At 43.6% G+C, this 27,500-nt stretch overlaps 1 protein-coding gene across 1 annotated transcript in view; it reads left to right on the top strand.

The window, feature by feature from the left end:
• Positions 1-27,500, top strand: part of LOC126547692 (uncharacterized) — a 130,308-nt gene that overhangs the window by 54,471 nt on the left and 48,337 nt on the right. The window contains exons 3-4 of the mRNA XM_050195639.3: positions 3,324-3,585; positions 6,178-6,312. Coding sequence (XP_050051596.1) covers positions 3,324-3,585; positions 6,178-6,312 — 397 coding nt within the window. The remainder of the gene's footprint in view (positions 1-3,323; positions 3,586-6,177; positions 6,313-27,500) is intronic.

Raw genomic sequence — 27,500 nt, 5'->3', positions numbered from 1 at the left:
CGTATAATTTATCCAAGGAACGTGTGCGCAGGGCCTTCTCTTTTCGAACAAGTACAATATTTCACTTGCTTATGCTTCGTGTTTTCTTTATTATTATTTCTTTGTTATTGTTAATCGACCTTCTAATAAAGCTTTTCCTGCTCCGCTACACGTACACGCTTTCTAAAGTTTATCTGTGTTTTGCGTTCACTTAAGCTCTTGCAACGCGTTTTCAAACGAAAATACTAACAAAAACTTGTCCTATTCGCTTGATTTTGCATTTCTTCTTATCGTGTTCCTTTGTTTTGATACAGGGAATGAAACTCCCCATTATGCAGTACTGTCAGACACGAGCCACCGATGCCGAAAAGCCGTCATGGTGGCGTGCCAAACATTTTCTGTTTTTTACCGATAACATCCGCCCTTTTGATCTTCACACAACATCGCACAGAACTGCGCCCATCTCTAAGCAGATAGAAACTAGAAAATAGCTTCCACATTTTGTTAAAAACAAACTGTGAAAAATCGGAAGCCTTTAATACAGCATAATTTGTTGGTGCGAGCGATTAGCAATTCGCGCCTCCTCTTTGCTTTATGACAGAGCACCGTCGATATTTATACAGGGTGTTCCACGTAACTTGAACCAAGGATTTAAAAAGTGGTTAACTGCAACTGAATGATACCAACGACATATTGCTTGCCATCATATGGCGCTCCAGGGAGTATTTTTCATATTGTGCTTAATTAGTAAATTAACTAAGATTAATTATGCACTTCCTTAAGTATTAACTTTAGGGCCAAGTGCGTTTGGTTACGTTGTAGAGGGTATTCGAAACGAGCGAACTAACTTTTTCGTGGCAACGTACATGCTGCGTGGCGATTTTTTCCGGCGTTTAAAGAAAGCCCGCAAAATATGAAATAAAACCACGTGACTGTGCTCGTGCGCTATCGTATTGCAGCGCTCTCAACCGCGCTTCTTGCGAGAGAACTGTGCGCGCCGACCGCAGCGAAGTGAGCGGGCGCGACCTAGGCATCGGCTTCACAGTGCGTCAGCACCTCTGATGGTGGCACACAGAAAGGAAGCACTGTCGTCCCTGATAAGCTATAGGCTCGTCACAAGGTTGAGCGCGCTGCAGTACGATAGCGTACACGATAGCGTACGAGCGCTGTCACGTGGTTTTATTTCATATTTTCCCGCGCTTTCTTTAAACGCTGGTAAAAATCACCACGCAGCATGTACGTTGCCAGAAAAACTTGGTCGTTTTGGAATGCCCTCTACAACGTAAAGAAACGTACTTGGCCCTGAAGGAAATATTAACATTTTGCATAATTGATTTAGGTAATTAACTAATTGAGCGCAATATAACAAAAATATTCTAAGGAGCGCCACACGACGGCAAACAATACGCCGTTGAATTCATTCAGTTGCGGTTAAGCACTTTTTTTTTTTTAATCCTTGGTTCAAGTTACGTGAAACACACTCTATAAGGCAACTAGCGCCTTCGTGCACGGGACGATGTTAATGTCAGAGATTAATCGCCATGTTACTTGCTCATTACTGACAACATGACTTTCTCAAACATGATTTACCGGCGCTTAGTACGTAAAGGACAAACGGCCGAAGTAATAGATTTGGCTAGGGGATCTAAATCTATTGGTAGTTTAATTTTTCGAAAGCATTGAAATGTCTTCAAGAAAATGACTAGTTGAAGATCGCCGTTTGTCTTGCTCTGTTCCGTCCTAACTTGGCGGCTGTGAATAACGCTTCACAATTCTTGCAGCCAACCAATCCAGCTTTCGTGTTTGATTACTACACTAGCAATGGCATGTCAGCACATAGGTCCTGCCAACATGCTTTCACATAGCGATTCTCCTCCCAAGACAACAAGCTTAAAAAGCATGCATTTATGTGAAGGATTAAAACGCAATAGAGACGACTTATCCAGCAGTTATTTTTCATATAGATTTATTCGGCCTATACTGTGCTATGGTGTCATGGGTCATCCCTGTGAGTCATCATAGAAGGCTAAAAAAAGTGGGATTAAACGTACTTGCCTCTCTGCTCATGATTTCTATGCCGTCAGAGAGAAAGTAAGACAAAAGGAAGTGGTCGAGAGGTTCCCTGGGATCAGACCCTGTTTGCTATTTTGCAATGGACAGGAGAAATGGGGGACATTCGTTTGTTTTAAACGCTCTTTATTAAGTTGAAGAGGAATGAATAAATAAATAAATAAATAAATAAATCTTTTTTTCTTAAATACGTATGCTTCCTCTTGCTTCTTATGTCCCCAGCGACGTCGACAGGGGGCATGAAAATGAAAAGAAGAAAAATCTACAGAATGGTGGACGCGCGCAGATGTGAATGTTTACAACGCATTTCGAGGCGGCCACGCCGCCACTTGTCCTTTATTAAGAGCCACAGCAGCGCGCTTGTAGCTCTGTGCATAGATTTACTTTTATATGCATTTATTTGTTTATTTATTGATTTGATTCTGACAATAACATGACATTTAATGGTTACCTGACGCCTGAAACCAGAAGCTCTATCCATATTTCGGCCAGTGGATGGTTTACAAGCTATCTTATTAGTCAGCCATGGAGAAGGAGTGTCTGGGCGTCGAACGAAGGGCACACACAAACAAAGCCTGCTTTCTAGCTTCGCCGCAAGCGCAAATTTCGCCCGCGGAATACGAATGTGTGTAAGTGGGTGCTATGTGGTAGTCGTTGCCCTTGTTACATTTAGAGCGTGGGACATGTATTCCGCTTAAAAGTGGGCGCACGCGCTCCCACTTTTTACGTAATCATCACACAGCCTTCAAAAGACCTTTGTTAGTCGCTAATTTACACCGCCCAGTGGTTGCTTATTTCACTTAACGTAGGACGTTTTATTCCGTGTTTATTTTCCTTGTAATTCGCATTAAACACGTCACCTATTCTTTCTTACTTAATGAACAAGAATTATGGACCGGGTCACCAAGTCTGAAAGACATACATATGTCAACCTGTGAAACATACTTGTCAACCTCCAACTTAAATTCTTATGAAATTATAGCTTCGATCAGTTATCCACCATCAGTACTGTGCTTCTCGTAGTAATATGACTTAATTTTGGGTGCCAATGTCTATCGCAGTACAAGCTTCCTCTTGCTTAGACTGATGCATTTGCTAGACTGCCAAAAGACATTAATGCGCGCAGTTCTCGGGACCGGGACCCGTACAGACAGACAGTGAAGGTGCAAAGCGGGACCACCTGGGCTCTAGCATTTTGCTCGCTTTCAGAGTTGAACCTGGGCGAGTGTGGAGCATAGGCGGCAACGTTTCCGATTCGGGTGTCGTCTGCGCAGGGGATACGAGCAGAACAAGGAGAACGAGAACAAGCCGAAAGACAACCCGCACCCAAAGACCGAAACGCAAGCCGCCGCCGCAGCTCCAGTTTGGACAGCACCGACCGGAAGCTCATTCTTTCCGAAGACCTCTCCGACCGGAAGTAGCGCCTTTTCGAAGGGCCTGCTGACCAGTACGAGCGCTCTTCCGAGGACCGGCCCGAGCCTGAAGGGGCCGCTCAGTGACCTGGGGAACATCCCGAGGCCTTTCGTACCCTTTCAGGTGACACGCGGGGAGCGTAATGGGGACAGAGGGCAAGGGGGGGCGGGTTATGCTTTTCCTTGTCTTGTCGTGCCCCCGGGCAACCTCAGAGGGCCATTATGTGTTTTCATCTTTTGTTCCTTTCTCTCTCTCTCTCTCTCTCTCTCTCTCTCTCTCTCTCTGACGTTTCTCACAAAAGCATATATGCGTGTGGGAGTTAGTAGGCATAAAAATCTCAATAGACAGTTTTAACCGTGGCCTGTCTTTGTCTGTCTTTCTTTCTAGTCCGCTTTTTCCCACTTACAGCGCAGTGTATCCAACCAAAGGCATTTCTCGTTAACCTTCCTGCTTTCGCTCATTCTTTTCCCCAACTATTCCTCTGCCCTTTACTCGCTCTGTTCTATCGGACGGGAAATTTAGCGTAAGGACAGGCGTATTTTCTTACGGTAAATCGCCATAATCAAAACTCTCTAATACGAGAACGGATGAAAGGTACTTTTCTTTTTTTTTTTTTTACTGAGAACAAACGTGAGTACATTCGTGTTTAATTTTACTACGGTACTACCCTGTTCCTTGAGGGGTTTTCGTTCATTGGTCACTCGAGCTATAGTTAGCATGTGCCATATGACAAAATAATACATAGGCCAAGCGAGATTCCACAAACAAATCTCCGTTTCAAATTGCCTCTTCTTTCTAAGCCGCTTTTTTACATCCTCCGCTTTAAAATGACACTCGTATTGCCTCTGCGATTGCAGTTCTTAATTAATATTCTTGGTTATGACTGATTTTTTTTTTCTTCGAAGAATGTATTCCATCTTAACAGTCTTAAAGAACTTGCCGTGATTGTGCAATAAAGAAATAAACCGGCGTTCATACGAGCTGAAAGACCGTTATTGGCAGACGTACTGGATAAATAGGGTGTTAATATATGTGGTCGGTTATGTGAGCAAGCGGGCAGTTGGGATCATCGCAATTAATATTCACAAATGTTGTCTTACATCAGAGCTTTTCGTTATTGGACGCTTGGCCGCCCGAAGGTTTTGTGAAACCGGGCCAATTTTCTTTTTTTCTTTATTTTTTAGCATGCGCGGCCGCCAGAGCCAGATGCACATACTGAGTAAATAACTTCGCTTTCCAAAACCGTTGAAACTCGGGGCTCATATCTAAAAAACAGCATGTGGGCTAGAATAATTCGGAAAATCAGGTGTCCGCCAGTCGTGATAGCGAGCTTAATATTGGCGAAGGCGACCGCCCACAGGAAAGAAGTGCTTATAAACTTTAGAGCTTTGTGAACCAAGTCCCAAATGTAATTGCAGAGTCTAGTGGAGGCCACGCAAAAATCTATAAAGTTTATTCTGGTCGGTTTGTCTTGACTTCATCGAAGACATCGGCAGACCACAGAGAGAAATATTCATGTTTAAGGAGCAGGCAGGGGATGTGAGTAAAAGTACGTGCCTAATCAGGACCGGTACTCATGAAGCAGTTCGCAATCTCGATAGATTTGTAAGAACCAGCCCTGGCCAATCGGGACAGAGAAGATAAGTAAAGGCCGCAGGTTAATGGCAAATGCGAATGAAAAGATTTGTGAATCTGTAGTACGGTAGCTAGCTGGGCGAGTCGGTACATCTGCATTATTATTATTCACAGCGCGCACATCTGTGAATCTGGCACCAGCTGCCGGTTGCAGTTCATTTATTTGATTATGCGAAACCGAAAACAATGTTTCGGGTAAAGATAATTCAGGAGCCAAGGAGTATCCGGCGCCGTATTCGTGCGCTAACAATTCCTTATATCATGTCAAAAAAAATGGGGATAAGAAAGCAGAGAAGAAACTTGTATTATATTGAATCCCGTACAGAAAGTACGAAAGGATAAATGAAGGAATTGAGAAAGAAATCAGAGGTATGCGACGTCCGTGCGCCTGGTGGCTGAAAAATCAGAGCGCCGCTGCCAGTGCCCTGAGTTACGTTATACAAAAACTCTACAAGCAGATATCTGCATCTTTATACACACAATACTAGTGTATGCATTATTATAGAAATTCTGATTCACTTGTGAGGGCTTGTACGTACTTATGTAGAGCAATTTGAGATGTGTACAATACTTTGCACATCAGGCAGGTAGTATATCGTCACACACAAAAGGGCCGCATTCGTCTTTAAAGCATATACGACGTCCATGACACTTAACATACCAAACCAAAAATTGCTTTGTTCTCTCAAAACATCTAGTTCTGAGAGAACTAGAAGGTAAGGCTGTGAAAATTTCCAGAGAAATGTCAATAAGTCCAGTAATTCGGAACTTGGACTTGGACATAAATATGCAGCATCAAGATGCAAACAAGCGCGGTTTCAATAGGAGGACGTCATTTCTCCCGAGTAAAATATCACACGGGTGATTAATCAAAATATGGATAAAGAGAGAGCTTCTACGGGCCTATCCGCATATCACGCATACAGCGGTATTGTTTGTTTCTTGCTGCCAAAACATTTACCAAATGCACGCGAAGTTCACACTACAAGAGGCTACAAAAGTAAAAATTTGCAGGCATCCCGGCAAATACATACCATAGCCTACCTAACGGTTCTACTTTTCCATGGGTGCACAATGCAGGACAAGAGTCCCGACACCATGCGCGAGGTAAAGAGTTCGGTGGAGCACATCAAGGACCCCTTCACGGGCGTCACCAAGGAGGTCCGCACCACCATCGAGAAGGAGTCCCAGGAGACGCCTTCATCGCTCTATCGGGTAAACTCTTCTTCAGACCGCGCATTCCTTGTTACAGGAAAGTGGTCACATACATACACACTGAAACGCAAGCGTTGTCATGCGTGCACCTGTCTTTTACGTTTTTGCAGACCTATGAGCCCCGCTTGCCTTCCTGGCGTGACCATCATTCAACCACAATAAGACTGAAAGGCGGGGTAGTTGGTTTGACTTCATTGTGGAAAGTTTTGCGCACACTAAACGAAGACAACAACAAAAGGACACTAAGACCAGCGCAGACTGACAACTGAAATTTTATTGCTAAAGACAGGATATATATATATATATATATATATACCCTCGAGCACCATCTCATGATCAACGCGCATGAGCAACAGAGCATCCGTTCTAGATGATAACAACATTCAGAACTGCAGCACAATCGACACACTATCGTCTAATATTGAGCAAGTTAATTTCACTATCATTCAAAGCGATAGACGGATGGCTAACACATGTTCCTTGCAGTCTAGATGCAATGACGTGAATGCAGTTTTTTCGGCAAGATATAAAGTGGAGGGTGTTTTCTCTGCGACAAACAGTATGTGTGATCACAACGTTAACATTCTTACTAATAAGTGCCCGGTGCGTCATGTGCCACAGGTTTAAGATTTTAAAAGAAATACAGGGTATAAAATTCCTTTCAAGTGTGGGAAGTACTATGCCGATCAGACTGGCCAACGCATAAATGTAAGGTTAAGAGAGCACCTGGCCAGCTTGAGGGGAAGGCCCTGCACGCATTTGGCAATCCACTGTGCGCAATGTTCATTGAGCATGCGTAAGCCATTGTTTGACCAAACCACTGTTTTGTATGTTAGTATTAATCAGACAAAGATAAATTGGAGAAGCTTGGCACATATCCAGACTGCAAGGAACATGTGTTAGTCATCCGACTATCGCTTTGAATGATAGTGAAATTAACTTGCTCAATAATCGACTATAGCGTGTCGATTATGCGGCAATTCTGAGTGTTGTTATCACGTGGAACGGATGCTCTGTTGCCCATGCGCGGTGATCTTGAGATGGTTCTCGAGGGTATATATGTGCTGTTTTTAGGAATAACATTTCAGTTGTCAGTATGCGCTTGTCTTTGTGTCCTTTTCTTGTTGTCTTCGTTTAATGTGCGCAAAACCTTCCACAACATTCATTCAACCAAACCTAAAACACAAGTCTGCATAGCAAGTCCTTGCAACGCTGAAGTAACAATAATCCTTTTTCAAGAGGGCTAGTGCCCTCGCCGATTTGGTGAAAAAACGATGTCACGTGAATTGATCGTAACGGTAGTGCACAGATAGACATACACTTGTTCTCTCGGCATACAGGTTAGAAAAATTGTCTTTGCCAGATAATAATAGTAGTAGTAAAGGGTGGTTCAGGCAAATCCAAAAAAGAATGTGGACAGTTTGCTAAGCCAATTAAGTCCCGTTTTGTATTCAGCCAGCTCGAGCTATGCATCGACTTTTGCACAGTTGGTTCGTCACATGTGGCCAGTGTTAGCCGGCGAAGTTATTTAAAAAATACCCTCTTTTTCTTATTTTTGTTCCTTAGTGAAATGGCGCAACCCACTCTAGGGGATCGGCCATGAATCTTCAGTGAAAAAAACTGTTGTTATAACTTCTTTTTTAGGAAAATAAGGTGAAGTGAAATAAGTGTCTTGTAAATGTGAATTAAAATGTCTACTCTTACAGATGTGAGTGATCGAACATCTAAGTATTAGAGTAAAAATTGTGTGAGCATAAGAAGTAAGAAGAACAATTTCCTCTTTTCACCTTGGGCAGTCGGTCAGAAGAGGATGCGTTGCAGCGCGTGACGTGCTGCACAGAACACGAAAGTTGACCCGAGGTTGCTAAATTTGCAAACATAAGCCAAACCACGTGGTAGCCGCCTGTTGCCAAAACATCCAGTGAGTCCAAAGCAACGTATGAACTAAAGGCCTGACAAAATATGCGACAGACAGGCCAAGACAAATATGCGACAGACAAGCCAAGAATGACGGCTCTGCCAGACGTTCCCGTCCCAAGCTCGTCTTGCGAGTTCAGTCAGCTATCAACGGCACGGCGAAAGGTAGCGTTTGCTGGTACTCAAGCTATGGATAGCGAGTGTGTGCCAGATAATATCCAGTAGCGTTTTTCTTCTCATTAAGAGAGCAAAGCCTTCTATGGACAGATGAAACCAAGTTCATCACGTTAGTAGCCTCCTGAAGAAGCATGTGATGTTATTGTGTCCTCCTTCAATAAACAGTGAGCGTAGATTTTTTGACCAAATTTGTAATGGGTAACCGCAAAGCCACTATAACAAAACATAGGTTCTTGAAGCACGCTTGAAAACATAAGCTTCAGACTTTTGCAGCTGACAAGCCTTTTGTGTAGCTCATTCGGCTGCAGCGGTCGGCTGCAGGTCGGCTGCAGTGAGACTGGCCCGGGACAGGGCATTTGCACCGTGATGCGATAAGAGCCGCATGCCCAGATGCCTACACCAGGCATAACGCCCTGTCGCGGGCCAGTCTCGCTGCAGCCGACCGGGTTCATCCATCGCGTACTTGAGAGCAGCACAATAACAGTGCGCAAGCGTCCCGTCACGTGGTATATTTTTATGTTTCGCGGGCTTTCTTTGGAACGCGGATAAACGGACCACGTTAGATATATCGTGTTGGAAACAATTTATTGAGAGGTTCCTTAAAGTGCTCTGCAACATTGCGTATCACACTTGGGGTCTGCAGCCAATACTTAAAAAGTTGATTAATTAAACATAACTAATCTGTCAGTTAAGGGGAAAATAAAAAAATAGCCTGAGTAACTCTAGGCCAGTGCCAACATTAGGCATTCGGTTCAACTCGCGTCCGGAGTGCCTTTCATATTTAAAACTTTGGCTCAAGTTATGTGGGACAACCTGTATATCACCGACGTAACTGTAATTGGCCTGCATAAGCTCGCCCTACTCTTATCCCCTTTGTATTTGGAGATGAGGTTCGTCTTGCTTTCACGCCATCCAATTGGAATTCCTTCGTTCGAATCACTTGCTCAGAGTACAGCACAGAAGGTAATGTTCTATGTCACCGCACACACCACACGTTGAACATAATGGAGACAACCCAAGGCCAGTCTTATACATCCACGCAGGGGTACGAGCATATAGCCCGTGCGAATGCGGAGCAGTAAAGTGGCTTGGTTTCTTTTGAGACCCTCGGTCACACATGGCTTGTGAGGTGAGCTCCACAAAGAACTGAAGTGGCACGACACCGCTTCTCTGAAGAGTCTCTTGTCCTCTTGAGGCACTTTTCTCAAAGGATTCCCAGACAGCGCTCTATGGGCGGGGCTGTCCGCCATCTCGTTGCCTATGATACCTATGTGCGAGGGCACCCATTGGAATCGTATGGAGAAGCCTTTGATATGGAGATTGTGCACCGAGCGTAGGGAGCTTAGACATAAGGCATCAGTAGGGAACCCGTGCTCTAACCTTTGAATGGAAAGGAGTGTGTTATTCGGGTCCCTCAAGAATACAGGAATTCCCCACAGTTCTCTTCAGGACATTGCTTGACCGCGCGGGAACCAGTTAGATAGGAAGGAGGTTTCTCGCCTTCTTTTAAATTACCTGCAGGACACGGATTTGGCCTCCACATGGTGACCTTAGGAGTGACTAGGTGTAGTTGTGAGGTCTGTATCTGATTTATATGATTTATGTATTTTAAGTGTCGCTACGGTGGAGCAATTGCCGGCAGCTACTGCAAGGCTAATCCCACCAGTAGCCTACAACCACTCAACTCAACTCAACTCAACGCACTTGCTGAACGGCATTAGTCAGCAATGCCTTGCTCTTTGAACCGATGTTTTTGATTAGCTATATTGGGATTTCATCGGGTCCTGCGGCTGTCTTATTAGGGACGTTTTCTTCTTTTCTCCAGTAATCTGTGCTAAAGTTTGATGTATCAGGCTTCTCTGTTGTTGCTAGATATTTTTGAGTCTGAACTATGCTTTCTTTTGTGCCGAAGTTATCCCTAATAACGTCTGTGATGTACCGCTGCGCATCGTTTCTTTCGAAGGTGTTACCGTCGTCATCCCTTATAGCCGTTTGCGAATTTTCAGTTGGAGCTCCGACTGCTTTTACATGGTTCCAGGATCTTTCGGTGCGCCTTTGTATCTTTTGCGAATGTTATGCACCCAATGGTTCCCTTGCGCATTTAATTTTCTCTTGCACGAGCTCACTCACCACCCTTTTCTTTTCTCGGTATTTGTTACATCTAAGGAGCACTTCTTCTTCGTGTAATCCCAATTTTTTGGCTTCTCGATGATTCCTAGACGCCTGCTTACGCTCTTCTATAGCTTGCTTTATTTCCTTGTTACACCACTTACGTGGTTATCGCTTTCCAATCCAGCAATTATTTTGTCGTGTCTGTCTTACATCCTGCTGCAAAACGTCTACCAATTTCTTATATTCCCAAACTGTTATAGGAAACACCTCCATTTTCTTTCTTCATTTTTTGCAATATCTGTTGTTTGCTTTTCACTCAACTTTAGAAATTCTAATGCTATTGATTCGTGTTTTGCGTTAGCATCTCTCCCATATTTTAAAGTTAAACGTTTATTATCGCTATCCAGGCTATCTTTTCCTTGTTCATCTATCATAATTTGGTCTAGTCGTTCGTAGATCGTTTCTGAGATTAAGACGTAATCGATACATGACGACCTGTTTCCGCATTGCCGCGTTACCTGTCCATGACACTTATACTCCCTGTCAACTACTATAAGGTTCTGTTCATCGCACAGATCCAGCCCTAGAAAACCGTTGCAATCAGTATTTCTGTCTAAATCCTCCACGTGCGCATTCATATCGCCCACTAATATGTCTCCACGAATGCGCGGAGGCGAGCGCCATCTGGTGGTGGTGCAAGTAACTTAGCGGCGGTGACGTCGGGCGCAGGCGTCCTCCACTGGGATTGGTTGGGCTATTCGGCTAGAGAACAGTCACGCCGCAATACCCACGGCAACGACAACCCGGCGAGATTCGCAAAGAAAAGCTTCGCTTTTCAAACTTTCCTTCAAACGAAGGGTCTGCACCTATTCGATAAGTAAATGTTTATATACATATGGTTATAAAGAGGACAATAAGTGACTTGGCAGGAAAGAAAATGCTGGAAAGATACGTTTCCTAGGACATAAGGAAACAAATAGCATTACATAATATGCACTAAGAAGAACCATATGAAGTAATTACAAAGGAAAACGGAATATAAAAGTGCACAGATAGATAGATAGATAGATAGATAGACAGACAGACAGACAGACAGACAGACAGACAGACAGACAGACAGACAGACAGACAGACAGACAGACAGACAGACAGACAGACAGACAGACAGACAGACAGACAGACAGACAGACAGACAGACAGACAGACAGACAGACAGACAGACAGACAGACAGACAGACAGACAGACAGACAGACAGACAGACAGACAGACAGACAGACAGACAGACAGACAGACAGACAGACAGACAGACAGACAGACAGACAGACAGACAGACAGACAGACAGACAGACAGACAGACAGACAGACAGACAGACAGACAGACAGACAGACAGACAGACAGACAGACAGACAGACAGACAGACAGACAGACAGACAGACAGACAGACAGACAGACAGACAGACAGACAGACAGACAGACAGACAGACAGACAGACAGACAGACAGACAGACAGACAGACAGACAGACAGACAGACAGACAGACAGACAGACAGACAGACAGACAGACAGACAGACAGACAGACAGACAGACAGACAGACAGACAGACAGACAGACAGACAGACAGACAGACAGACAGACAGACAGACAGACAGACAGACAGACAGACAGACAGACAGACAGACAGACAGACAGACAGACAGACAGACAGACAGACAGACAGACAGACAGACAGACAGACAGACAGACAGACAGACAGACAGACAGACAGACAGACAGACAGACAGACAGACAGACAGACAGACAGACAGACAGACAGACAGACAGACAGACAGACAGACAGACAGACAGACAGACAGACAGACAGACAGACAGACAGACAGACAGACAGACAGACAGACAGACAGACAGACAGACAGACAGACAGACAGACAGACAGACAGACAGACAGACAGACAGACAGACAGACAGACAGACAGACAGACAGACAGACAGACAGACAGACAGACAGACAGACAGACAGACAGACAGACAGACAGACAGACAGACAGACAGACAGACAGACAGACAGACAGACAGACAGACAGACAGACAGACAGACAGACAGACAGACAGACAGACAGACAGACAGACAGACAGACAGACAGACAGACAGACAGACAGACAGACAGACAGACAGACAGACAGACAGACAGACAGACAGACAGACAGACAGACAGACAGACAGACAGACAGACAGACAGACAGATAGATAGATAGATAGATAGATAGATAGATAGATAGATAGATAGATAGATAGATAGATAGATTGTTTGCAAGGTTCCAAAATAACACACGGGCTATGATAAACGTCCTTGTGGAGTGCACCGAATTAAATTTTACCACTTGTGGCTCTTTAACATGCCCCCAAGAATGTATAGTCAGCTGCGTATCTAAGGAAAAAAATGATTAGTAAACCCATAAAAGCCGAATAGAACGCGTGCAGATTTAAAGAAAGCAACAAATTACTTTAAATAAGTCGAATTGTGCAGGTTATGCAATGCATACAGCAGCTAACCGGTTGTTTCATAACGTAAGAAAATGGGTGACAAAGGAACAAGCTAGGTCGGTGGCGCCAGACGAACAGATGCCGTGATAAAACAGGAAATCTGCAGGTATAGGATGGAGTCAGATAACGCAAGAAAGAGGTGAACAGGGATCGCTGCAAGAGGGAACTCGCCCTGCAGTGAGCGTAAGAGCGGCTGACCATGAATCATGTATACGCAAGCCTGGTATAACTATCATTCCTTAACGTTATTTAACAGCAACAATGCATTATGCTGCTACGTCTACCTTTACAGCGAGCAGCATCATAGAAGGAGATCGAGTGAGCCGGAGTAAGTGTCAAAACGTCGCAATGTCCTGCTTCCATGCGACCACACACTGTGTCGTGTCGTGACGTCAAGACACAGTAGTCTCCTGGGAAACAAAACCGAAACTGGCTGCAGACAAGCTAGTGGATTAAATTATTCACGGTGCTCTGAGGATTGTCGCTATTTTTTCACGGTTTAAAGCCATGGACCTTCATTTAAAGCAAAAAAAATGAATACTTGAAAATATCATGTCAGTCCCCCTTTGAGAGAGCGGATTGATCAGTAATTTAAAAGCATAATGGGATAACAACGTTGCAGAAAGACAAATTGTGAAAGATTCACAAGTCTCCAAGGAGCTGAGCACTGGGACATGGAACCGTTGTTAACGATTCAAGTGACTCGGTTTGGATATGTTGCAACGTTAATAGGCCGATTTGGCGCGAATTCCCAGAGGAGGCGCCGGCATAACTGATGTGACTATTCAAGAATGTAAAATACAGTGCACTGAGTGCCCACCATGGAAACAAGGGCGTGGTTTAATTAAGTATGCGATGCCAAAGCCTGTATATACAAAGGGACACGAAAGAAAAGCCCTGTGTTGCCCAAATTACTTTTCGACATCTCCCTGTATTGCTCTTGCGGGAAGGGATAGCGTATTAGCAAAGAAAATGAAGACCAGCTAGGCTATACTCGACTCTCCCCCTTGCTCTCTTATTTAATTTCATAGCCAAGGTCGGGCGCTCATGTGTCCAGGTGCGCCTTATTGGCGGATTTTCGGATATACCTCGCAGAGATTAGCTTTGTTTAGCGGAAAAACTGCTTTTAGTAGATCGAGGATTATTTTCTGCAAGTTTGGAATGTTGCCCAGCGGATAATTCTACCTTCACAAAAAGCTGGCTCGAAGCACAGGTATTGCGACTGCCTATAGGGAGGTGGAAATGTCCAAGAGAATGTTTCTTTCTTTTCTTTTTTTGAGTGCGGACTTTCGTAAAATGTTATTCGACTCGTCGATGATGCCCATTCAGTAAGGTGCAGAGTGCTCTGGAAAAAGGAAAAACAACAGTAACTCCGGACGTCGAGGCGGAAAACAGTGTGAACGTGTATTTATGCTATAAATACTGTCCCACGCTTGCGCTTAATCTTGTTTTAGTGAAGCTTGAGAGTTATGTAGGAGGACCGAGAATCATACCAATGGACTACTATGATCAGTGTTGATTCATTTTTCTCGAACCTCCCGGTCTTTCCTTTCTCTTGTCTATGACATACCAAGACACAGAACACGCTGTAGTGTTTTATCTGTCGAGGTGCGAACTTATTTGGCCGAGAAATTTTTTTTGGCCCTATAACTGAAATTCAGACAAATTTTCCTGCTCTAGACGCACAGAATATACTTTCTTGTTATTGCTGGTGTTCGGAGTACATGTCTTTAATAATGCAGGCTGTATAAGATGTGTTATTCTTTTTTCGTACCAGAGACGTTACCTTCGGAAAAGATGGAAATATTCAATGAACATTTGGCAACCACTTTATTGTAGTTATTAACCATTTAAAAACATTATTTTGCAGGTATTTGATGCGCTTTTTTAGCATTTAGTCTTTCGCTATCATAATAATTGATCTTACTTACACTACATAAAATGCATGTTTAGCACTTCTACCGTAAGTGTCATAAAAAGAATTCTCGCTGGAATTTTTTTTTTTTTTTTTGGGGGGGGGGAGGGGTTAGCTGAATTATGAACAGCTGGTGGCGAATTCCTGGCGTTGTTTTTGGCGAATATTCGCAAACAAAAAACGAAAGCCTTGCACCCCTACTAACCTGACATACTTAACGATGTTTTCCCAAATTTAAGTGTCTTCCGTAAAAAAGAAAGTATACCGAAGTTCTTGGGTTAAGCTTTCCTTGCATTTTCGAATGCAGGCCTTTCGATATTATCAACCAGAAACTTTCTTCCGCCAGACGCTCTCGAAATCAACGGCGTTACGAGACGCTGCAGTTTTAAGTTAGCCTCTCCGCTCGCATTTTGCTGCCTACTTTCTAGCGTCTCAAGCTTCTCATTATGGTAAGACTGCCTGTTTGCCTTTCCAGAAACCTAATATAGCAATCATCCTAAACTTATAATTTCTTAGAAACAGACCATAAAAGTGGCTGCGTGCGAAGGTTTTCGTGGAGAAGCTCTGCCTAAACGCCAAAGACCTCACCACAATCACTGTCAAGAATGGAATAACAATCAATTCTCAAACTAGGAAAGATCCAGAGCTCTCTTTGACCTGTTCTGAAAATCTTAAATTTATCTTTGCAAAGGTTGCTAACTAAATTATTCGTAGTGCACTATTTAACTAAAACAATTAAAATAATTATACAACTGATATCGGTTAAATAGTTTCAACTAGGGGCGTGCAAATATTCGAAACTTTCGAATAACAAATCTAATAGCCACTATGGGTAAATGCGGATATTTTTTCCAATAGTTGTCCAATATTTCGAAACGTCAACTGCGCCCAATTATACACACGACTGGAGCAAAACTACGGTACATTTTTACCACCGCAGGCATAGTATAGACACTAAACATGAGAACTTGCGTAGTGGAGCAGGCTACGTCGCTTAGGTAGACATACTTTATAGGCTGTACAGCGATCATTTGCACTCTCTGAAGAGCCCTGTGCATACGAAGAAACTACACGTGTTTGCTCCTAATGCCCCATTTGTGTTTCTAATAAACAACGATTCATAAAGTGATATGTAATAACAGAAAGTTGCTTACATTAAGAATTATGGGATGTGAACTTCGTTTTATAATATGACCGCGTTCGTGGGCGCTTCTTTTGGATTTCTCTTTTTCTCTGGAACAATATCAAATGCAATAAATGCTTTTGAATATTCAAAAGCTATTATAAAACTATTCGAAAACTATTCAATATTCGATTCGATTCTATTCGCTATATACTGGCACTATTCGATTCGTATTCGACTAGGTCTCAAAAATCACTATTCGCACACCCTTACGGCAGCACCGTGTATAATGAGACGAAAAATGGCAGTTCAACACGTTTATATACGTGGTACACCAGAGACCAGGAATAGAACCTTGAAATGATCAGTGGCTAGTATATTTCATAAATATTTTACTACCTACGCTGCTTGTTTCCTACAACACAATTAGCTTGCATAAAGGTAGAGAAATAGCACGATGGACAATGGACAGATAGATGAGTTTGTTAAGATTTTCCTTTTTTTTCAATAACAGCGCTTTCCTTGCTTTTTTTTTTTCGCCATAATTTATAAAATTACTTCCCGCACAACTTATCTGGTGGTGCTTGCTGTAAAGGTGCCGCGTGTCAAGACAACATTCCCTTATTCTTTTTACGACCAGAACGAAAATATTGTCTGCTGTATGATAGCTTTGTTGTTCGCTTTTACGTTTTAGAAAATTAGATCACTGACAAAGTGGGCGAGTGAGTTATAATTAGTCAATCGTACAAAACCTACTCTCACAAACAACCAACCAATGAGCCTTCCATTTACGCGCGCATTTTATCTTGCACCAACAATGTTTGCGGTATACTATGGCATACTGATTCTGATCCTCTGTCAGCGCAAATTTATATGCTAACTTTCCTGAACTGAGGAATCTCTGTTTATATGTGTATAGACATGCCCTACATTATCTATGACCATTGCTTCTTTTTCTTTCTTCATGGTAGTAGATCGCCGACATTCACTTGTTACAGATGAGTCGCTGGCTCCTGGACGTAATGTCGGGCGCCTGGCTTATGGCCTCAGGTTTTACTCCGTTTTGGTAACTACATGGCGTTTCAACACTTATACATTGTGTATGCGCCTGCCCCCCAGTATGAGCTCCGGTTTATGATTATTCTTGTGCAAATTGAAGTTAAACTTCCCAGGCTGAAGCGACACACACGATAGAAATTCACCAAGACGGGCCCATGTGACGGCGCAGACACGAAATGTGGTTGCAGATGCTGATAATATAAGACGGCGCTCGTAAGGCGTAGTGTTAGTCTACGACAAAGCCAAGCCTCAATATTGTTTTTATGCAGACGAAGGATCTGATATAGTATTTAGGATGGGAAGTGCTTAATATCCAACCTTGGGAAAGTTGACTACGTCAATCTTCAGCGTTCCTGATACGTGAAAGAGTGGTTGTCTCCAGCCAGCACTTTAACTCTGACGAAATGAGGACTGGGCCGGAGAACTCTTTCAATGCAAACGTGGCAATGGTCTGCAACCAAGATATATTTTATGATTATGGGGAGAGGCATTCAACGGGCGTATTTGAACCGCGCTTACATTAGAAAAGTTTTATTACCCATGTGTTTGTAATTCTCTCTGCAGACACTTCCTATATCTCGACAGCATTTCTTATATCTCGACTTCAAACCTGCCCCAAAATAAAGTATTTCCACCTGGTACAGCGTGACGAAATAGCCTGTATAATGCGTCGCCCGTTGCACCACCTGTACATCTTTTGTTACAGCTATTCATTCCACTACAATGATTTCGTAATATTTATTCTACTTGTATTATGGAAAGAACAAGCTCTCGTCTGGGTGCTGTGATTGGAGCGAATATTCTGCATATCTAGTATGCTATGTGAGATAGCCGCATCCTCCATAAGCTTCAGTGCAATTTCCTTGCCGTTCAGCATTTCAAGCACATCAAGGGATGCTGATCATCTTTAATTTTTAGAAATAAAATGGGCACCACTGTATGTTTAAGTAATGCAGCTTTCCGAGTGTGTTCCAATCAGCTGATCAGTCCACAGTTTCTAGGGTTCTACAAGTACTCGGCAAGGATACCTCCACAGTGATCACAGGCAGCTACTATAGTATAGTATTGCGTAGCATAGTATAACGAATGGCTGATTCTTATCATTCAACGTACGCGATCATATAGTTACATTAGCTAATCGTAAGCAAGGCATTGTTCTGCTTAGCTGGAGAAATACGTCTTTCAAGCCGTCAATATATATTGATTTCTGGTGAGCAAACTGCAATGATGTCTGAGCGCTAGTCATTCCATGCACCAACACATAACATATAAGTAGTATGACCTTCTCGTAGTACACATAGGTGGATGCTGTTCTGAGGACTACCGATGAACTGAGAAGGTTGTCTTTCTACGACATGCATCAACAATATGCCGGCTATTTAGAGATGTGCCATTATGCTTGACGGCTTGTGAACAGAGAACATCGCAATAGAGTGCTAGTAAAATATTCTTGCCCACCCACGAGGGGACGTCCAAGGCGTGGAGCACCCCTCTGCACAGGTGGGAAGTCTTGCCACTGAGGATAGCGGCTGTGTTCGCTAGTAGCTTCGGTTGGAAGCAAGCAGACGCTGAAGAAATTAATAAAATTACAAAATATCTTAGATAAATAAGTTAGATAGTTAGAAAATGCATCTCTAACATGGAGCAACCCTATCTAGACACAGCCGATAGTGCCTAGCATCTGGAGGAGCATCTTGTAGCCACAACGCCTCGCTCTCAACATTTCCTGTCCAATCAGTGCCGGTTATTGATTCAGCCGTACAACCTCGACGCTACCCTCCCCTCCTGCAAGCCGGCCTTCGCTACAATGTCACGTCTATAACTACGATCGCTGAGTAGACAAGAAATATGAAACACTCCTTGAATTTATGCACAACGAACGTATAAGAGCACACATGTAACACTTATTAAACGGTATGCCTGCATAGAAATTTTAAAACATCACTGGTACTTCGTTATTGCGTGTGGTCAGTCAACTAATCGATCATTGAGCTTGGTCAAAGCTCATATTTTTTCGACATAGTTTTTATTGCGAAATCTTCACCCTATATACAGCATGTAAACTTATAACAGTGAAGAGGACCACAAGATTATATTTGCTGTAAGTTCCCAGAAAAGGCGCACCAGCACAGCTGGTATAATAAGCGCTGACAAGTAGAATTTCACTTGGCGAATGCGGATGTACGAGTATACGAAACCATGGGCCCTATAACGTAAAACTATTCCAATATGTTTTTATTCCAATCTCCTGACGTCAAATTTGCGTAACCGCCGACGCAAGCATCGGGCGGTCACCCGCAGGGTTGTCTCAACAGACCAATGAAACGCTCTTCTCGTTCATAGGAGGTCACTTTTGCTTGCTTGAAAAACAAATAACATTGCCTATACTGAGCGGCTTGTCTTATCTAATTGGCTGACAAGAGGCGAGGAGCACGGTCAAGTGGAGAGGGATTCGATGGGGCCGAGCTAATGCACTGAATATCGATAAGCGGATGAAGAAGGTGGTGCCGGCGCCTGCGATTGGTCCGCTTTCTCTTACTTAGCTTGCGGTGGCTCGTCGACAATCGCGGCGGCATGCAACGGAGCTTAAGAATGACGCTAAAACGGATCATCAGCAAAGAAGAGTTAGCAGAAAGAGGTCGTAAACGTGCCAAAAGTTCTCGAAAACGTTACACGGCCACGCAAAAAGTTTTGTCACACGCAAATAAACGCATGTTCTCCGGCAGGTGCGAGTCGCCAGTGCCTGAGCGATCGGCGACAGCCATTTTTTATGCCTTTCGGAACGGGGCAACCTGTGCCTATTCAGAAGAAAATTCAGTTTTGTTCGGCATATTATTGCATCTTTAAGACGTACACGTCACTTTGACGCAGTGAGTTCTTGCGGTTTTGTGACGTCGCGTGACAGGCAGGTGAAGTGGGTGCAGCCCGAAAACTTTTGACCAATAGCCGAGCACAAATGTCGAAAAGGCGTCGAATCAGAAATAACTATTTTTCTTTTGTTCAGTCAAATCATGCATAATCAGTGTGCACACGTCATATCAGATGGGGAGCTATCACGGTTTTCGTGACGTCGCGTGACAGACAGGTGAACTCCAGGTGGTCCAAAAATGTTTTTGACCAATCGCCGTGGGCTAATTGCAGAATTCGAATAGAAAAGTTTGGAATAGTTTTACGTTGTAGCGCCCCATCACACTTATTCTGGAAATGATACTCAATCTATCAATAAATCAATAAGTCGATCAAGCAGTCACTTTATTCCAACATCAAAAGTGACATACGATCAGTCACAACAGGGATGCTGCGGAGTGAAAGAAAAAAGTAATTAAGGCTTGACAGATGTTTTCATCCCGTTTCATAAAGCAATAGCAACAGCTGTGTTTGCAAAAAGCCCGAATTTTATACACTGTCAAACATGTAGTAAGTCTTACACTGTGTGCACATTATACGCACTGTGATATACACGGAAAAGTGTTTGTAGAAAGGGAAGATACCTTTATTTTATTGTGGCATAGAGTTTAGTGTTATTGGTAGTAAACAGCTTGTAATTTGGCGACCGTAGTTAGTACGTGTGTAAGGAATTTTCTAAATCTGTGCACCGCATGTACTGTACGAGCGGACGTGTAGAGTTAAATCTGCTAACTCTCCCAGGAAGGAGTCGTTCGTTTTCCGACCAGTGCGAAATCACTTCGATAAAAGCGAATTATAGATGCCAGTGATTGGTTGTAAATTAACGGCATCGAAAATAGGTTTAATGTGTCAATCGCGTAGAACGTCTACAATTATCCACACAGCTTTTTTTCTGTGGTCGATTCCGTTGTCGAGAACGGATGCCTCGCGGCCTCTCAGTGGTTGTGCCTGTTCCACGACATTAAGGAAATGGAACACACTTGAATTGACTAGCCGGTGCCTACACTCCATGGCCTCATCTATGAAGTTACGACTTTGACCCGGTTTAACTCGACGGGAAGAAACGTTACGATGTCGCCTGTCAGTAGGAGTTTCTGTTACAAACACCGCTTACCCATTCTCAGTTGAAATGGCGGACAGTGCCAACTGCAACACATGAGGTGTAGGAATAACCCCAAAACAACGCCTGTGTGAGTGCTCACCATACGAAGAAGAGAGCCTTGCCCTTCGGAATGATTTATAAAACTTAGGTTCCAAACCTTTTACAGAAGTGAAAATTCTGGGAACGTAGCCTCGTGCCCGCCCCCCCCCCCCCCCCCCCCCCTCGCTGCCATGCGCAAAGCCACAAAGGTCCTGCTGCGATTCTTGAGATGCAGCACTCTATATGACCACTTGTGATGAATCTAATGAAGAACATTTTAATACGTGTGTGTCCATGCATACTCTGAACTTCTCTCCTTCTTGTATTTCAGCCCCCTTTCCTCCTTCCCCAGTGTAATATAGCCAACCGGTCTCAGCCTGGTTAACCATCCTTCCTTTCCCTTATCACTTGTTTCTCTCTTCCTCATTTGCGTGTATTAATTATAATGACGTATTTATTATCAATTAGTTAATGGTGTGTTGCTCTCCAAGCTGCTGCACGAAGTGTGAAGGACCCCGTACTAAATAGCCCGGATTATAGTTCTGATTATACGAGGCTCCTCAATGAGCCGCGAAATTTAAGTGCACGAGTATTACTGGATCAGAACACGGAAGCCTCATCCGGGGTTCGATCTCGCGACCTTGCGCTCAGCTGCAGAACCGCACCTGGGTTTCCAAAATACAATAGCTATGACGAATGTTTCAAGCACTTTCGAGCGCAAATTACTCACACAGTATATTGGGAACCACAAAACTCTACTACAGTACCTGTCTTTGTTTAATGAACCTTCCTATTGACACTAATAAAGGAATGAAAATAGAAGATGGAGATCGTAAAGTGACCGAATGTGAACAAGACAGCCCTCTGCGAACTTTACAGCAGGAGTTCTCCTGTAGGTCGACTTCTTCTCGACTGATAAATACACTTACAGTTGTCAAAACCTTGGCACCAGGTTGAAATTTCGCGCCTTTTCTCTAGTACAGTTTGTGTCCAGTTGCACGTGCCTTAAGTTTCTCTAAACGCTTCAGCTGGACAGGTATTGCCTCAGACTATAACTGAGGGTTTCAAGGTTTGACAAGAGACGCTGAAGTTACAGCCGCCGTCCTCAAAAGCAAGACAGCTACACTGAATGGCTCTTGTTTGTGTTGTGCGAACCCAACGAGCGGATTTAACTGAGTGCTGCGAAAAGTAGCCGTGAAACATCACCTTAGGCACGCCGGAGGGGGACTGTGCCAGGGCGTGACTCACAAAGCCAAAGAATCAAGGTGTTCAGCCGTCAAAGTGCCAGACTTTGAAGTGCCAGCAGTTAAGCCTCACTCACTGCATATTCTTTTTTCGCTAGTTGGGGAGCATCGAGAGCCCTTCTCATATACCCACCTTGTAACGATCCCACGGTTTCGTACTGAGTGTTAGACAGCGACGTCAGGGGATAATGACATTAGAAAGTTTTAGATTATGGGACGCAAGACACGTGTGCTCTGCGCGCGTGCGCAAGTCACTTGGACCCCAGCAAAATCCAAGAAGACTTTGGGATGGGGGACTTTGGTTAGATCTGATACTCTCATTAACGGAAAAACGTATGAACTTTTCAAGAATATAAAGCGGTCTTCCTGCATGTCAGGTAGTTTCTACAGCGTTCGTTCACAATGCAATCGCATTCATGAAAACTATGTCACAATGAGAACGAATTCTCTTAGCACGCCGCCAGCGCTATAGAATTTTGTCTGAACCACTCAGACAAGATCCGCAGACCAATGTCGAGAAGCTTGCAATAGTCCGTAGAGTGAATCGAACATCTATCTATCTATCTATCTATCTATCTATCTATCTATCTATCTATCTATCTATCTATCTATCTATCTATCTATCTATCTATCTATCTATCTATCTATCTATCTATCTATCTATCTATCTATCTATCTATCTATCTATCTATCTATCTATCTATCTATCTATCTATCTATCTATCTATCTATCTATCTATCTATCTATCTATCTATCTATCTATCTATCTATCTATCTATCTATCTATCTATCTATCTAACTAGCTAGCTACCTATCGGTTTGTCTCTCTATATATATATATATATATATATATATATATATCTGCCTGTCTGTCTGGCTGTCTGTCTGTCAACTTGGACAATGCAGGGCACTGCCCGCGTGTCAGAACTGATGGAGGAAATTAAATTTCGTCAGGGCCTACACCCGCTGGGTGATGCTGGGGGATGCAATGATAATTATTAGGTTTACAGACACGGAACAATCACAGAATAGAAAGAACTCGCTGGCAAATGCTCCCGGTAGGGACACAACGCCTGCCTGTTCAAGAAAAAAATGTACACAGAAAAAGAATAGTGACAAACTGCAGAGGAATTAACTGCAGAGAGAGAAAATAGAAAGTAAGAAAAGAAAAATGTGTACATCAAGAAAGTTCTCGCACTGTAGAGAACAGCACAAGAATGAGACATTGAGCTGCGCTACCAACAGTGCAGCATTCAACATCCGGCATGCGGTCCATGAATTCGCATAAAATTAGACCGCATCAGTAGTCACATGCTTATACTACAATCGAGAGCCTATATGCGTGGCATTGAAGAGTAATAGAAGAACTTTGTGAGATCATCACGTCTAGACGCACGGGAAAATAATATCGTCTAGTGTAGCACATCGTGCGCAAACAGAGAAAAAATATTTCAACTTTAAGTATATACAACCAAAAATACAAATACATTCGTTCAATAAGCATAATCCTGTACAGAACGCAAAAGTAAATTATGTACACCTCCTCCCCCCCCCCCCCCCTCCTAATAGAGCTGAATTCAGCCAGTGTGTTGAACGAGCGCAAGAGCATTTCAGGACTACTACACACGCTTGCTTTATGTCTGTCAGTGAGTCTCCACACGCCCATTGAACGTCATGCCCAAGTGCAAGGAGTAGCGTAAACGAAAGTATACTAGGTTCAGTTGAACTTCACTGCTGTCATCCTCCGAATTCGTTCCAAGTTGATACGCCTTGAGAACGCTCCGACTACAATTCGTAAGTTGCAATATGGGCCGTAATGTAAATAGTTAGAAAATAAATTAGCCAAATAATTAATTAATTAATTCCCAAATAAGTTAATTATGCCTTTTGATTTCTGGTGCAAGTAATGTCCGCCTCTTCGAGTAACTGAGCTCAAGTACTAGAATTGTTCTCACTGCCACAGGCGATTTTTTTTTTTTTTTTTGCAGTCTTCGCAACAACACTCAGTATACATATAGACACCGTGCCGCTCACCTGCAGCCCGCTTCACACAGCGAGAGAAAAACTACGACAGTGATCACACAGCGCTGTGACACCTTCACGTCCCGTCCCCCGTCCCGCCTCGCCTACATTTACCGCCACACCAAGCCTGCCTAGACTTACGACGTCCTTGAACATTGAGCCTAGCGCAACGCCCCACAGGGCAGTTCAAGCGGTGGAAGGAAAGCGGCACGTTCCAGCCCGATTCTGCCAGGGATAGCAGTTAAGGCGAGAACCGAGGTGCGTAGGCACGCGCTCTCTTCTCGCGCGCCGAGTCCTGGAAGTCGCGTAATCTGCTGAGTTTCAAAGGCAAGGTGCAGTTAAATGGCGAAGGAAGCTGCAACACGGAATGTTCGCTTGCGAAAGGTGACGGCCCACGAGGCAATGCTCGCGGTCATCGAATCAAGTCTACTCATGTGCGCCCTTGGGTGCGTGACATCCCGCATGTTTAGTTAGCCAACGAGTGTTCACTGCAATGTATACTGCCCATCCACAAAAATGCCAGGTTTACTCGGTCTAACATTATATACTAGGAACAAAGACTATTTCATGACACTAGACAAGCACTTGTCTTCTTTCTTAGTTCACCATTTGTTGACTATTCTAATAGCTCGCTAAGACAGTCAGTGCTTCAGGCCTTATGACAAAATTGCCAACTTTTTCATTCGCTTTGACTCCATTTAAACTTCCTTGTAACTCAGTTAAAACACTGATGTTTCAAATTGATTACCACGATATAACCGCTACATAACGAGCGTAGTCTACTATATCGCCATATGCATAGAAAGTAACATATCTTTTCTTTAAATGTCGATATACCTCTTCCTGTAGAAAGTTGCATCTAACGGCCGCTAGATCTGACTATACAAAAAGTAAAGAAGAAAAGCTTTGTTTTCAGCGCTTCCCGTTACGTCCGCCGCGTTAAATCTTCAACACGCAATGTGCTACATGACAGGCGAACTCGCAAAAGAACTGACGGGAACCTCTGCTTTCGTGCCAAAAGTTGTGTTTCTCATCCGTGGCTAAGTACTTCTTTCTGTCTTGCGTTCCACACTCTAAGCAAATAAAAGAGGGGTGGCTTCAGGTGACCACAAAAAAAAACTGCTAAAAGCAGCCATGCGCTCAAGCGTTGTTGGCATGTCAGTAAAAACACAGCCAACGATCTGCTAGCCAAGAAAGACTGCTAAGCCAGTCACGTTGAAGCTTGCCAAGAAAACTGCAGTGGCCCACCCAAAGAACAGGCGACAGCGCTAAATTAATCTCTGCGCTTGCGCAGCCGCTAGATATAAGGCGTCCTCAACTACAAGCTGCGACAAAACACGAGCTAGGAGCACTGCGCTAGCCAACATTGTTTGTCGTAGAGTCAACCAAAAATAGTTGGAATTGCGGCATTTTAAGATATAGGCTTGTGCGCCTCCAACAAAGTCCCGTTTCTAACCGAAATTCCAGAAAATTGTTTGAAAACGTACTCTGATTCCTGTTCCCGATTGATTGCATGCAATTTTTCCAGCCTTATTATCTCCTTGAAAAGAGAAACCGGTTCACTTCGGGCCGCCGCTAATGACAGAAGCCATGAGATATCCCGCACACAACGCACCGCATAACGGCGTGAACTGGCCACGGCAACTCGGATGATGACAGAGAAACTCAGCAGCCCTCTATGGGAGAAATGCATCAGAAAAACGAGCGCCACACCGGCCACTTGGTGTGAGAGGACAGCAATGTACTCATTAAATTATTGCTGTAACCAAGCGACTTCAGCATATGGGAACTATGCTCTGTGCCATATAAGCTGTCGCTGATGATCCTAGTTCCCGAATTCAACCTTTCTTCTCTGTATTGATGCGGGCTGCACGAAAGTAGTGGTGAAATTGCTTGTACTAGAAGCACCGACGGAACACACACCTCAGTGGCTTAAGGCAATGTTCACCATAGTGGTTTGACGTGGCGTTTGGTGCGAGCCTTACTCCAATGCGGTATGACGAGCACTACTGGAATGCCGACAGTAAATTGCAATATATGCAAGGTAATGGAAATTAAGTGCAGGATATATTGAATTGTTGCGGCACATGTGCTAGGCACTGAATTCGTTTAAAGGCTGCTGCCACAGAGACTACATCAAAGAGAAACACCAGCAGTCGTCTCGACCGGCCTTGGTGTATGGTAGCTCAGCTACCACGAGCCACCTACCGTATGACCTTCTTTTTTGTTTCCTCGCAAGTAAAATACGAACCAGTTCTTCCGTACTTCGGCTCGTCCAATCGATACGTGCCTCACCGGCACCAACGAGTACATAAAGAAGAACCAGTATTATACTGAGGTTTTATCCTGTGGTTGTATTTCGCTTTTATTTAACGATTATTTTTTTCGTCTCTCTGGTCAATTCCCTAGACCAGGTCTTCAAAGACAGAACCTCGCAGTTCGTCCTTCCCTATCTACTTTGTGCAACTATTTTCGACGAGCCTTCAAGGCCAGCAAGAAGCAAGCCGTGGTTAGCGAGGCATTCTCCGCTTGCAGGTCGACCTGCGAAGGACCGCTGCCTACAGCCATACTTGCAAGAATCACTGAGAACCCGTACGCCAGTCCCTAACACAAGAGCATCGCGAAAGGAATAAATAAAAGCTGCAGAATGAATTATGTACTCCTCACAGCAAATTCCTTCCTTTCAAGCTTCAATGGAAACGTATAAAGGGGCGTTGTCCGTCAGAATTTATTCAGTAAAAAAAGTGCAGTTGTCGCATTTACAACCTTTATTTTGTTTTCCATCATATTACGTAAAGTTAACCTTCCAGTATACAATGTGAACTGTTATTCTTCATAACGCCATTGCTTCTCTTTATTTTCTGATGCTATAACTTTCGCGTGTTGTAACTTGAGAGAGTTCTTTTTTGTTATAGCTTAAGAAACAATATATTTGTATATACTAGATAAGGGCAAATTAGTAAAGGACATAAAGAACAAAGTGGAGAAGAACGGGCGCTACCAGCAGCTGTTTACTCTCATTGCA

This window comes from Dermacentor andersoni, chromosome 1 (genome assembly GCF_023375885.2).
Source record: "Dermacentor andersoni chromosome 1, qqDerAnde1_hic_scaffold, whole genome shotgun sequence".
Classification (NCBI taxonomy): domain Eukaryota; kingdom Metazoa; phylum Arthropoda; class Arachnida; order Ixodida; family Ixodidae; genus Dermacentor; species Dermacentor andersoni.
This window is presented reverse-complemented; position numbering and strand designations above follow the sequence as displayed.